Genomic DNA, 13,552 nt, shown 5'->3' with positions numbered 1-13,552 from the left:
TTGGGTAACCTCCGCCTAAGTAGATTATGACCTCTATGACTCCATAAGACACCAGATCACTTCAAGCAAATTATTTGTATATATACATGCCAACACCTGTAAGCCATATTTCTCTTTTTCGTGAAATTGAAGAAGTTATACAAGGATTTTGTTGGGCCTGTTCATTTCGTACTTAATTATATGGTATCTAAATTAAGTAAATCTATAACAGTAGTGTGAATTCGAGTCTCTCCAATTCAATTAAGACCCCGGCTCTTGAATTTCTATGTGAATTAATATCGAGAAAATGAAATTTTCCAATCATTGACTCAAAACTCATTGTCAAACCCCACTCAACGAATATTGAAGTAATTATGGCGGAACAAGTCAACTCATCTGATAATGCACTACTTGAATCAACCACAACAGAAACACTTGCAACAAAGACACATACCTAGCAAGACTCGTCTACAATGAAATCCTTTGTAATGCCGCAAGCACCAAGTCAACAATGAGAAGTACGATGCGGTATCGCTCAAGTGACAGCTCAAGAAAATATCCATGCTTGATTTGATGAAGCCGTTGATGTGGATCATTTGTGATTTTCTAGGTCAGCCTGGAACAAGTGAATTGCTTTCAAGCACACGACCGGCCAAGAAATTCATGTTTCTACAGTTGGAAGTGATTGATATTTCTTGTTGGTTCTTGATTCCAAATTCTCAACTGCAATGAGGAAGGTTATTGTGTTTTGTTCCTCTACTTTTACCTCTCCACTTTTCCTTCTTTCTATTTTTTCCTCTACCACAACAAAATAAACTGAGATGGGCATGCAGCTTGCTCTTGGCCGATTCCAGGAAGGAAAACCAAAATTTATGAAAAGCCAATATTTTCTGATTTTTAAAAAGAAAATCATTTTCCTGATAGCAAGGTATAGGCCTCTTGCTGACTATGAAATGATAGTGCATCATCTCATTTGCCTAGATGATCTAAACATCAGAAAACGAGAAAAATGTTATCCAATAGAAAACTGTTGAAAGTTTGTTGTCCAGCCACTTGTATGGTCTAAACGGTAGGCTATGGACCTCATCTCGCACGGCACACAACCCCAAGCAAAGGCCAAGATGCCTCAATGCATCTACGAGCCACTGGGCTCGTGAGGGCTTGCCAAGACACAGCTGTGGGCATTTCACCCACCCTCACTCACCCTAGGCCCGGGAGGCTACTATACCGCCTACCTAATGGTAGCCAGAACCTAAGTCCTGACATAGTGTCTACCTTCATTACTGTGAGGCCCCAAAATTCCATGTTTATCTTTGTCTTCCTGATAGAGAGAGAATACAGAGGACAGCGCGGGGTCTCCCACCCCAGGGTGGTTTTCCTACTTGTTTTCTCCTTAAGCCTTTTAAGGACTTGCTCAGGTCCTACTCCTAACTTCACAATAATGTTAATGAACCAATAGCCTTACAAATGCCGACTGTCTAGCATGCACACAATTTTGGTAGTTTATTGAAAGTTACAAATTCTTGGAGGAGTAGAGTCCACAATCATTCATAATATATTGTTATTCTCATAGTAGATTAAAGATTGTCATTTCATTATTTTTCTTAATATTTCATTTAACTCAAAAACAATTTAGAAAAGTTCAAAAAGTCGAGGTGATACACCCAAGCCATAAGGACCCATGAGGATTGGCTTGAGGTTCATCAAATGAAGTCAAGATCAATAGCTCGCTAGCCATAGCTTGGACAACGGCTTATAGCCCATTGCGAAAAAAAATGCCAAAAGATGCATCAATCGAAGCTCAAGCAAGCAGTAAAGGATAAAAGCAAAATTGAAATCACACGAAACACAAAATTTACGTGGAAACCCAAAACAGGAAAAATCATGAGGAGAGAGAGGGGTTTTACTATCTTCAACAAAGAGTATGAGAGTGCAATCCAAAAGCTCTAAAAACCACTTGGTGAGCCGCAAGATCTAAAGATCTAACAAGAAGATAATAATAAAAAGAAAAAGAAATAATACGGAGGCTAGGATTTTTGATGTGTTATTAAACACATTCCTTTAGTATCCCTTCAAAAAACCCTAAAACAAAAGTGCATAGTCTAAAATACCTTTATTTCTAATTGGAAAGTCAAAACTCAACAAACCTCCACATTGGCTTCAAATCTCCAAAATAGCATTATGCCAAGACTGGTCTAAAATACCCTATTGAAAGTCAAAACTCAATAAATCTCCACATTTGCTTCAAATCTCGAAAAGAACATTATGCTAAATGCCACAAGACCTCTCCCCTTCACCACCAAAAAGTGAATACACAAGGCTACCCTTAGAATGGTGGGATTGACGATGCACACCCCTAAGCCTACGCAAGCGTACTTGGTGTAAGAAACAATGGATAAAAAGTCACCAACTCTGCCTAAGCAAATCAAATGGTTAAAACACCAATCAAGTCCAAACAATGCTTGAACTTGGTCAAAGGAACTAGTTTGGTCAATATATTTGCCGAATTATTCGCCACAAATACTTTCTTCATCATAACTGTACTTTTGGTAACCTCATCATGCACAAAGTAATACCGTATGTCGATAAGTCTTGTGCTCTCATGATACATCGTACTCTTGATCAACTAAATCACACTTTGGTTATTGCCAAAAATAACGGAGGCTCCCTCCTATATCACTCCAAGTTCTGTAATCAAACGCTTCGACCAAAGATCTTCTTTTACCCTTTCCACTATTGCCATGTACTCTATTTTGGTGGCAGACAAAGAAATTGTGTCTAACCAAAATCACTCTCCAACTAACCAAAATTGCTTACGTAGTCAGTATCAACAACCGAATGTCCTATATTACAATCTTTATCAAAGACTAAACCCACATTTGATGTACCTCGGATGTACCGAAGAATCCATTTCATGGCTTGCCAGTGAGCTTTACCCGGATGTGCCATATATATACTCACAATACTAATAGACTGTGAAATATCTAGACAAGTGCAAACCATAACATATATGAGATTATCTACAGCATTAGAATATGAAACTTAAGACATCACATCTTTCTCTTCTTTAGTTTTAGGCAATAAAGAAGCTAGAAGCCTAAAATGGAACGCCAAAGGAGTATTTTTGATTCGTGGCTATTTAGAGTCTACTTTGCAACATATTAGCTTCACTTCAATTGTATTTGCCCAGTTGATTATGTAAGAGAGTTGTGGCAAATCAGATGCTCTATATTTCCTCCCTAATTGTAAATTTTTTGCACTATTGTCTTGGTCTATTTGAATGACAGTGTCAATTGAAAGCGTCTATGAATTATGATTACTCGAACTTTACTTGTGCCAGAGGTGCTGCAGATGCATCACCGGAGACTTTGCTGAAAAATTGCACTATAGCTGGAATTGACAGACGAGTGTTTCCATCTAGTGTCTTTCTGGCTTATTCTGGATCAACTCCAGCAGCTTGGTACACCAATTCTTCAACCTTTTTATAGATGGATAGGCTTTTTTTTCCTTCCAGCGTCATTTTAATTGAATATGAGATGATGGTTGTTGAATGGTGAGTTAATAATCCAGTCATTGAAACTAGTATTTATCCCATCTGTTTGCAAATATGCTGGGCGTGGAGGATGGATAGAGTGCTAATTGAAAACAGATATATGGGGAGAGATTGATGAATGTCTGAGGACCCCTTGAGTGTGAGGATCATAGTTCTCTTTGTAAACTTGGGCTAATTTTTTTGCTACAATGATCTGTTTCTCAGTCTGCATGTTTTCTAAGCTGTAACCAAAATGTCGAGTTACTTTGGCCTGATCTCTTTGTTTTTTTGTAGCAATTAATCTTTTACCTTAGGTGCTTTCAACTCCTTATAATGTTGACTCTTTTCATCCTTGTGTTCATGCTTTATGCTCATCTTTGTGTCACATTACATACTGTTTTTGTACGTCTCTTTCATATAGAACTTATTTTGAGTTGCTACTATTATCTTCATTCTATATCCAGAGGCATGGATGATTCTAATATAAATGGGTTGCTTGATTCTGTTACATGATAATTGAATATCATGAATAGTGCGTGCGGAATTATCACGTTCAAATGTGCAAGTATCGACTGCCAGTGATGATGGCCTAGTGGTAAGGGCATTAATTTCACAAATGCAAAGTCCGGTTGTTGAATCTGCTTGCGGTTGTATGAATGGGTATATCGCTTTGTTAAAGTGGATTCTGAACCTGTAATTTCTCGGTGGGGCTACGGTGACAGGGTCTGCCCACCTTGGATTGACGGGTCACAAATGGGGCTAAGTCATGACTTGCGAACATTTCATCGTGAGATAATGCCCAGAGACAGTAGACATGCTGGTTGTTCCTCCTTGCACATTCTGGATTGGCAAGGATAAGAAAGCAAAGAAGTGGCAAGTAGAGGGATACACTGATTGCTGTGACGTGATCAACCAACTTTTGCGTGTTTCCATAATTTACTAACCTTGATGTTCAGTTTCGGAGTATTGCTTTTGCAACATTTGGACCATTGAATGGCATCATAAACACTTCTTTGATCATGGCTCATTTTGTCTTTGGGCATTGATCAGTGATGAATAAATTTCTCTGCACAATGCTACTTTTAGTTTTATTGAATCTATTCTCTTTGATTGTTTAAGAGAAACTTGTGACGGATAGAATGCTTCATGTTTGCTTCTTTCTGCATCCACATCTCAGTTTTTCTGAATAAAATCTGTCGACAGTGGCTACAGCATTTGTAGAAGGCACTGCAGATGCATGACGGGAGATTGTGGCAGATAGAGTGTGCTCGCTAGCTGAATTAATCTGAGGCGCATCATCTTCTGCCTTATGGGGATTGATTCAAATCTACTTGATATAACCATTCTTCAACTTTTCAGGTTTGTCTGCACTATACCTTTTCCGTGCACTATTATTATCAAACACAATGTGAATGAGATGATGCATCTCAAACTGAGGAGAGAATGATTCCTGTTGCTGGCGTGAACTGTTCTATGTATGTGATTGCGGATATGCTGCACGATTCATTTTGCACTTTAACTTGCCCATTTTTAGTTTCCTTACCTTTACTGTCCTTGGAATGCCCATGTTGTTCATTAATCTTCAAGTCAGAAGAAAACTACTTCTGAAAAATCACTCCATTCATTTTATTTCTGCTTATCAATATCTTCAGTTATTGAGCTCAACGATTTTGATCTCATTTCCAACCCCTTGATTTTGCACTTGAAAGATTGAGTGCACGGTGTTTGTTCTTCGCTAGAAGCACCCGGACTACACAATTCCTGTAGCCACAGCTATGCGAAATTACCAATTGCTTTAGTTTGTTACCCAATTATATCATCCTTTGGTCAGCAACTAATCCTTCGATACTTGTGCTTTACGACACTGAAAAAAGGGAGATGCTACTGCATGTTATTTCTCATGTTCTTCACTTCACTGTTCATCGTTAGTTGTTGAAATTGGCAATCGTAGATGTTTAATGGAAAAGGCTAGTCGTGTAACTCAATGAAAGGAATCTATTTGAGCAAATCAGAAATTGAATTGAAAGGTAGATAAACATACACACAAAAAGGCTCCCACTTTCCAACGACATGAACAGGATATCTTTGGAGATCATGAACCTTCAAGATGAGAGATTTGAGAATTTTTCCGGGAATAATTGTAAAGTTGTCCGAGAAAAGTCAACAATTGAGCAAATTTCAAACGAGATAAATGCATTTATTGCAATCGTCACATGCTACAGTAGATAAACATACACACAAAGGCTCCCACTTTCCAATGATATGAACAGGATATCCTTGGAGATCATGAACCTTCAAGATGAGAGATCTGAGAATTTTTCCGGGAATAATTGTAAAGTTGTCTGAGAGAAGTCAACAATTGACCAAATTTCAATTGAGTTAAAAGCATTTATTGCAATCGTCACATGCTACGGACAGTCTTTCCAAGTTCATCAGTGATCCCAAGCTTTTGAGGCTGTCATCGGTAGAAGGGTAAGAAGCAAACATGTTAGAATCAACACGTGATTACTCTGTGTAATGGACATTAAAAGGTGATTTCATTGGTACCTTGTCTTGAGATGATCCAGTTCTTATCCTGGCCGAGAGCCCAGAAGAAGTACCCACCCAAGCGCTGAGACCGAGCAAATTGGACCTTCCTCCGCACAGACCGAACATCGTCATAACCAATCCAAGAGACTCCGACATATGAGTAGTACGACACCGACTCCTCGTCGAATTTGACTTCTGTATGGTTCTGCACATTAAACTCAACAATCTGTTTGTATGTCAAGGTACCGTTTCCAGGACCCACTCCAACAGCTGGAGCCCCGACGCCAGTAACATTTGGATTCTGGAGCGTCCATGTCCTCCCATACAACGGTAGGCCCATCACCAGCTTTCGGCTCGGCACACCAGCTCGAATCCACGAACTGATTCCGTAGCTCGTGCTGATGTTGCTCTTCGGATCATAGAGTGCCGAATGCTCGCCCGTGAAATTCTCCCAGGACCCGTGATAGTCGAAGCACATGGGGCTGACCCAGTCCACGTACTTCCGGATTGCCTGACTGGGGTACGATCTGGGCGTACCGTCAACCTGAAATCCTGATGCATAGTACACAGCAGACGTCAGTAATAAGCGGATTTTACCACTTCTTTTGGACTCCTTATCCAGGGCTTTTCTCCACTCTTTGTAAAGCAGAGCGAGTTTGGACATGTCTTGTTCATCAGCTGGATACTCCCAGTCCAAGTCAACTCCATCAAAACCGTATTTTCGAGCTACTTCAATGGTGGAGTTTATGAATGCTGTGCGAGTCTCTGAGCTGTTCACCATCCTGGAGAACACATTTGGGACCGACCCGCCTCCACCTATGGATAGGAGGGTCTTTACCGCTGGCTTTCGCTTCTGCAGCATGCCTGTGAATCCAGGCAGCTTGGTTTGGTCAGACACAGTCTCGTTGAGCCTGAATGTGGTCGGGTCGGGCAAGAGGAATGCATAGTAAATGTGAGTGAAATACGAGGTGTCTATGGAGGATGCAGGGATTTCAACATATGACGGCCAGTAAGCTGCTTTGATAGCCCGAGAGGCGCCACACTGAGCAATTATGCCTAAGGCCGCTAGAAGCAGAAGCGACAAGATTATTCGAAGACTGGTCATGCCTACAAAGTTCGCAGGAGCTATGTTAAAATCCAAGTCTCCTGTTGGGATGTGAGGTATCTGTCGCTATTTAACTGTCATTTGGAACTTCGAACGCGTCGATCGAGGAATTAAAGACAACTTGAGAAGTAGCCAAACTTACCCGGGAACAAGTGGGCCGAGCTTGTTTGTACAGGAAGCTCTGTTTACATGGTGTGTCGGAGATGACCGGCCTTTTCTTCACTTGGACATCTCTTTCTAGAGCGAATCCTTGAGAGTCAAGTTAGATGCTCCCCGGGTTTTAATCGGCCTGTTCGATCTGAGAGGCATTGTCGACGTGAGTGCTCCCGGCAACTTTGGGTTACTGAATAAGCAAGCATGCGTTGCAGCTAATCTGCATTCAAGAGACATTAATATGCGTGGTCCAGAAATTCACTTCAGCTAGAAGCTTGCACGTTCTCCTATTAAAGGAAATCCAACCTCCCGTTGACCCAGAATTGTCAATGCAAGGGAAGATGAGATGCCAACTTTGTTTAAAAACCTGAATTCAAAATCACAATTTACTATAATTAGATGTTGGCCTATATCCAAGCTACCATTATATAACAAGCCTTATCTTGTTAAGTATGGTACATGAACTCAATTACACGCTTGATCTTATATTATGTCTTTTATATAAATCAGATCATATACAAGATAACGTTGTGACATCCACGTTGAACTTATATTGGTAATCGATGTGGCTTTGTTTTATCTAGTAATTAAAATAGAAGGAATTGGTATTTCCTTGGAAAAATAGTTTTCAGCTCCGTTTATCCCTGAGCAATTTATCATGTTCCGTGCTCTTTTAATTGTGCTCCTAGTGTATTATTCGAATATCGTGAGTGTTGGAGAAATCTTTCCAGAATATTTTGAAGCTGACAAAACATTTCTATCAGTCTAAGTCTGGATATCGATAGTTAAAGTCTCAAGATTTTATAGTCTCAAGACTCTGTTATCTCAAGACTCAAGACTCAAGACTCAAGACTCAAGACTCAAAGTTATTCTCACTGATCTTTCTAATCCAAAGTGTTGAAGGAAATCCAAAGTCGAGGTTTATGATTGAGGATTTGATCCTATCCTCTCGGGATAGATTCTTTGGTTGGATAATCATTTCGGATTCTTTATATCTTATCTAAGAACGATTGAAGATCCGATGGTCGACGAAATAATCTTGGATTATTCTATTCTTGGAAACCGAGATCCCGATTGTATGGGCGAACAGATTGATGGGCTATCATCGATTCCTTATATAGCTCGGATGATCTTCTTGATTGATTCCGTCCAACGGGTAGATTGGAGGAATTCCTTTGGTAAGTGCCAACGGCTATGATGGCATGAAGGAGTATAAAAGGAAGACGTTCTAGTTGTTTTAAGTGTGTGATCGATAGAAAAATTCCAGTAGTCGAAGATCCTTTGATTGTTAGTTGAGACCGAGCGAAATTGTATACCGAGAGTGTTTATACTTGATGACGCCTTGAGCAAGTGTGGTAGATCATCTACACCTAGAAATCAAGGAAGATCAACACCGTAACATCTCTTTGATCATAGTGGAATCCAGCCAATCGGTGTCGGTCGCGAAGAGTGGACGTAGGCTTGAATCAAGCCGAACCACTATAAACCGAGTGTTCAATTCTCTTTTCCCTTACTCGGTCTTGCGATTGAATTTTCAACTGTTGCAAAGTCTCTAATTGTTTAAATATCGTGCAAACATCGAGAAATTTTTTTGTATACCTATTCACCCCCTCTAGGTACTGTACTAGCTATCTCAATTGGTATCGAGCCTGTGTTCTTACTTTGTTTGAAGTGTTTTACTTGAGTAAAAGATCCATGGCTAGTATGCTAGCACCGGGGCTGATGGAGGGGCAAAGCAATACCAGACCTCCCTACTTCGATGGAAAGGATTACAACATCTGGAAGAACAAGATGAAAGCTTTCCTACGATCAAAGGATCCTCTCGAATGGGACGTAGTGGAAAAAGGAATCACTATTGCTGCTGCATCAAACACCGAAAGAGGAAAAGAAACCGTTGAAACCAGCGGAATGTCTCAAGAAGAAATAAACAAGAGACAAGCACTTGATGCTAAAGCAATTTATTCTTTATATTGTGCTTTGTCACCAACTGAATATAACAGAATATCTTCTTGTGTCACAGCAAAAGAAGTCTGGGACAGGTTACATATCACTTATGAAGGAACAGATCGAGTGAAGGAGACCAGAATTAACATTCTTCTTGGTCAATATGAATCCTTCAAAATGAAACCAGGAGAATCTATAACCGACATGTTTAGTCGTTTTACGATATTGTCAATGGTCTTGAGAACCAAGGACAAAAAATTTCTGATCCCATGAAGGTGAACAAGCTTCTACGTGGACTCTCCAAGGATTGGAATCATATAAAGACTTCAATAAGAGAGACGCAAAGAATCATGCCATTATCTCGTAGACTAACGATTGGAACTCTTCGATCTTACGAAGTGGAACGAATTAATGAAGACGAAGATCCAAGAGGTAAGAAATCTATTGCACCGAAATCAAATGATGATTCGATGATGCAGATTCTGAAGATGATATGAATGATGAGGAGCTCGCCCTCATGATAAGAAGATTCAGAAAACTGAATAGAAAAGGCAGAAGGTTTATCCCAAAGAAACAAAGTTCTCGAGACAGCAGACCAAGTCTGTTGATGATGAGGAACCAAACAAAGAAGTAGTTTGCTTCGAATGTAAAAAGAAGGGACACATCGGACCCAACCGTCCTCTTCGAAAAGAAAAGAGGAAAAGCTGAGAAATTTCGAAAAGCTCTTAAAGCCGAAACCTGGAGCGATACAGAGTGTGAAGAGAGTGATGAGGAATATGCCAACCTCGTGTCTAATGGCGCAATCGGACTCGGACTGGATCGGACTCGAGACGGTGAATTTGAGGTAAGCAATTATAAAATCCCTGTCAAAGTCTCTAAATATATTAATGAGTTATGTTTTAGTCTTAAGACTTCTCTTAAAAGGATTTCCGAACTTAAAAAGGAAAACTCAGTTTTAAAACAAAAGGAAATCATTTTAGAAGAAAAGGTAAAAAATTTAGACTTGAATGTTTCTACTCTTAAAGAGAGTGAAGACAATCTTTCAAAAGAAAATGCTTTCTTAAAAACTGATTTATCAAATATTTCAAAGAAATTTTCAATAGGGTCCGAAAAACTTGAAAAAGTTCTTTCAATCCAAAGACCTTACTTTAATAAGTCGGGTCTAGGTATGACAGAAGAAACAATCCCTTTGATTGATTTTCCGAAAGTAAAAGAAAGAATTAAGAAAAGACCATCGAAAGAGGCTTATAAAAATCATTTCAAAAGAGTTTTTGTAAAGCTGTAGGTCGAAATGCTTTAAGGTGTTCTAAGTGTAACAGTCGGATCATTTTGAAAAAGAGTGTCCTATGGTTTGGAAGCCTGTGAAGAGAGTATGGCCTAATAATGCTTATCCTACTAACATGAAAGGACCCAAGAAAATTTGGGTACCAAAGAAAGCTTGAGACTCTTTTTTTGAATGCGGAGTCTCTGTCAAAAGAAGGTAAAGTGGTATCTTGACAGCGGATGCTCAAGACACATGACAGAGACTCGAGTGTTTCATAAAGCTTATTAAAGTGAATGGTGGAAAAGTTTCATTCGGAGGAAATAGCAAAGGAAGTATTGTGGGATTCGGAATTGCGAAAATTGGAAATCTCACAATAAGCAATGTCTCTCTAGTGGAAGGACTCAACTACAATCTACTCAGCATTAGCCAATTGTGTGATACTGGTTACAAGATCTTCTTTCAAGAAGGCATTTGTTCTGGAATTAGCAAAGATTCGACTCGCCTTTCATGGGTCGAAGGCATGGAAACATCTACCTCCTTGATGTAAAGCCAAATGAAGAACAATGCTTAATTTCAATTCAAGATGAAGCAATTCTATGGCATAGAAAGCTTGGCCATATCAACAAGAAGCAATTAGCCAAAATCTCTTCAAAGCAGCTTGTTAGAGGTCTACCTAAACCGCCATACCAAAAGTCGACTTATGTACTCCATGCATTCTCGGGAAAGCGAGGTAAGAAATTCATTTAAACAAATAAATCATGTATCTACTAATCATGTAATACGGTTGCTTCATATGGATCTCTTCGGACCAACAAGAACCCGAGCATTGGAGGTAAGAAATATTGTCTAGTAATTGTAGATGATTACTCTCGTTTTACCCAGGTATATTTTCTAGCAAACAAATCGAAACCTTTTCGTACTTTGAAAAGTTTGCTAAAAGGTTCAAAATGAAAAAGGATGTGCTATTTCTAGTATAAGAACAGATCATGGAAGTGAATTTGAAAATCAAGATTTTACGAGATTCTGTGATAAATCTGGTGTTAATCACATGTTCTCCTCTCCGTATACTCCAGAGCAAAATGGAGTTGTGGAAAGAAAGAATAGATCTCTTCAAGAAATGGCTAGAACACTTTTAATTGAAAGTAAAATTTCTTCACGATTTTGGGCTGAAGCTGTTTCACTGCTTGCTATATTATAAATAGAGTCTTTTTAAGACCTATTCTTGATAAAACCCCTATGAATTGTTCAAAGGTAAGAAGCCTATTGTTTCATACTTTCATGTGTTCGGTTGCAAATGCTTTATTTTGAAAAATGCAAATGATCGAGTTGGTAAGTTTGAAGAAAGATCGAGATGAAGGCATCTTCCTTGGATATTCTACATCAAGCAAAGCCTACGAGTCTACAATAAAAAAGCCAGATGCAGGAAGAATCAATGAATGTCAAATTCCAAGACTCGGTGCAAGATGAATCCAGCCGGACTCGGTACGATGAGACCGAATCCGCTCTAGATCTTCAAATGTCTACATCTCAAGAAGCATCTCGGATTCGAAGTCCATCATCAAGACGCTCATGGAGAATCAAATAAAGAAAGAGATCATCAACCCGGCAACCGGAAACACAAATCCGGTCATCCCAAAGATCTTATTATTGGCGAACTTAATGAAGGAATCCGCACCAGATCAAAAAGGCATGAAGAATCTAGTGCTTGTGGCTCTCATCTCTCGAAATTGAACCAAAAAGCTTAGAAGAAGCTTTATCGATGAAAGCTGGATCGAAGCTATGCAAGAAGAGCTTAGACAGTTCAACATCAATGATGTCCGGGAATTGACATCTAAACCAAAAGGTAAAACTGTTATTGGAACCAAATGGGTATTCGGAACAAAATGAACGAAAAGGAAAAGTCGTACGAAACAAAGCAAGGCTCGTGGCCAAAGGGTATACGCAAGAAGAAGGAATAGACTATGACGAGACTTACGCACCCGTTGCAAGGTTAGAAGCTATTCGTCTATTACTTGCGTTTGCTTGTTACAAAAATTTCAGGTTATTCCAAATGGACGTCAAAAGTGCTTTCCTAAATGGATTTATCCATGAGGAAGTTTATGTGGAACAACCGCCTGGATTTGAAGACCCAAAGAAGCCGGACTCGCTTCGGTGAAAAAGGCTCTGTATGGTCTAAAGCAAGCACCTCGAGCTTGGTACGACAGATTAAGTAAGTTTTTATTACAAAATGGTTTTGTCAAAGGTAAAGTAGATACTACTTTGTTTATCAAAAAGGAAAACAAAAACTTTTTACTTGTTCAAATATATGTTGATGACATTATTTTTGGATCTTCTAATGAAAGTCTTTGCAAGAAATTTTCTAAGTCTATGCGGGATGAATTTGAAATGAGTATGATGGGAGAATTAACATTCTTTCTTGGACTCCAAGTGAAACAAATGAAGGAAGGAACTTTCATCCATCAAGAAAAATATGCGAATGATCTTGTCAAAAGGTTTGGATTGGAAAAATGCAAAAAGATCGACATACCAATGTCATGTTCTCGAAGATAGACAAGGATGAAGAAGGGAAGAAAATAGATCAAAAGCTGTACGAAGCATGATCGGTTCACTTCTTTATCTTACTTGCTTCTAGACCCGATATTTTGTTTAGTGTTTGTATACGTGCTAGGTTTCAATCGGATCCTAGAGAATCACATCTCGGTGCCGTGAAACGAATTATCAAATACGTTGCTTCATCTTCAAGCATCGGTCTTTGGTATCCAAAGAAGGGAGACTTTAATCTTCTAGGATACTCGGATGCGAGATCTGGCCGGTTGCGAATCGATAGAAAGAGCACTTCGAACTTGTCAACTACTTGGAAACAGAACGGTGTCTTGGTTCTCGAGGAAACAAAGCACCGTAGCTCTTTCAACAACGAAGCGAGTATGTAGCTCTTGGAAGGCTGCTGTTTCGCAAATTCTATGGATAAAACAACAGCTACAAGACTTTGGCATTGAAGACTCATGCACGTAAATCAGATGTGACAACACCCAGTGCTATAAATCTC

General features: G+C 39.4%; 1 protein-coding gene across 1 annotated transcript; it reads right to left on the bottom strand.

Annotated features, from left to right (window-relative positions):
- Positions 1–5,662: 5,662 nt before the first annotated feature.
- LOC104437161 (class V chitinase CHIT5) lies at positions 5,663–7,159 on the bottom strand. Its single transcript, XM_010050061.3, has 2 exons — positions 6,059–7,159; positions 5,663–5,966 (listed from the first exon to the last, which is right to left on the bottom strand). The coding sequence occupies exons 1-2, from the start codon at positions 7,143–7,145 to the stop codon at positions 5,944–5,946; spliced, it is 1,110 nt and encodes a 369-aa protein (XP_010048363.2). The 5' UTR covers positions 7,146–7,159; the 3' UTR covers positions 5,663–5,943.
- Positions 7,160–13,552: the final 6,393 nt, after the last annotated feature.

Source organism: Eucalyptus grandis, chromosome 3 (assembly GCF_016545825.1).
Source record: "Eucalyptus grandis isolate ANBG69807.140 chromosome 3, ASM1654582v1, whole genome shotgun sequence".
NCBI classification, from domain to species: Eukaryota; Viridiplantae; Streptophyta; class Magnoliopsida; order Myrtales; family Myrtaceae; genus Eucalyptus; species Eucalyptus grandis.
This window is presented reverse-complemented; position numbering and strand designations above follow the sequence as displayed.

What these genes read in the sequence shown, in the direction of transcription:
- LOC104437161 (XM_010050061.3), bottom strand. Translation starts at nt 7,145, where the DNA reads ATGACCAGTCTTCGAATAATCTTGTCGCTTCTGCTTCTAGCGGCCTTA. An exon ending in CTGGATCATCTCAAGACAAG is followed by an intron (nt 5,967 to 6,058) that starts GTACCAATGAAA and finishes TACCGATGACAG; the next exon opens with CCTCAAAAGCTTGGGATCAC.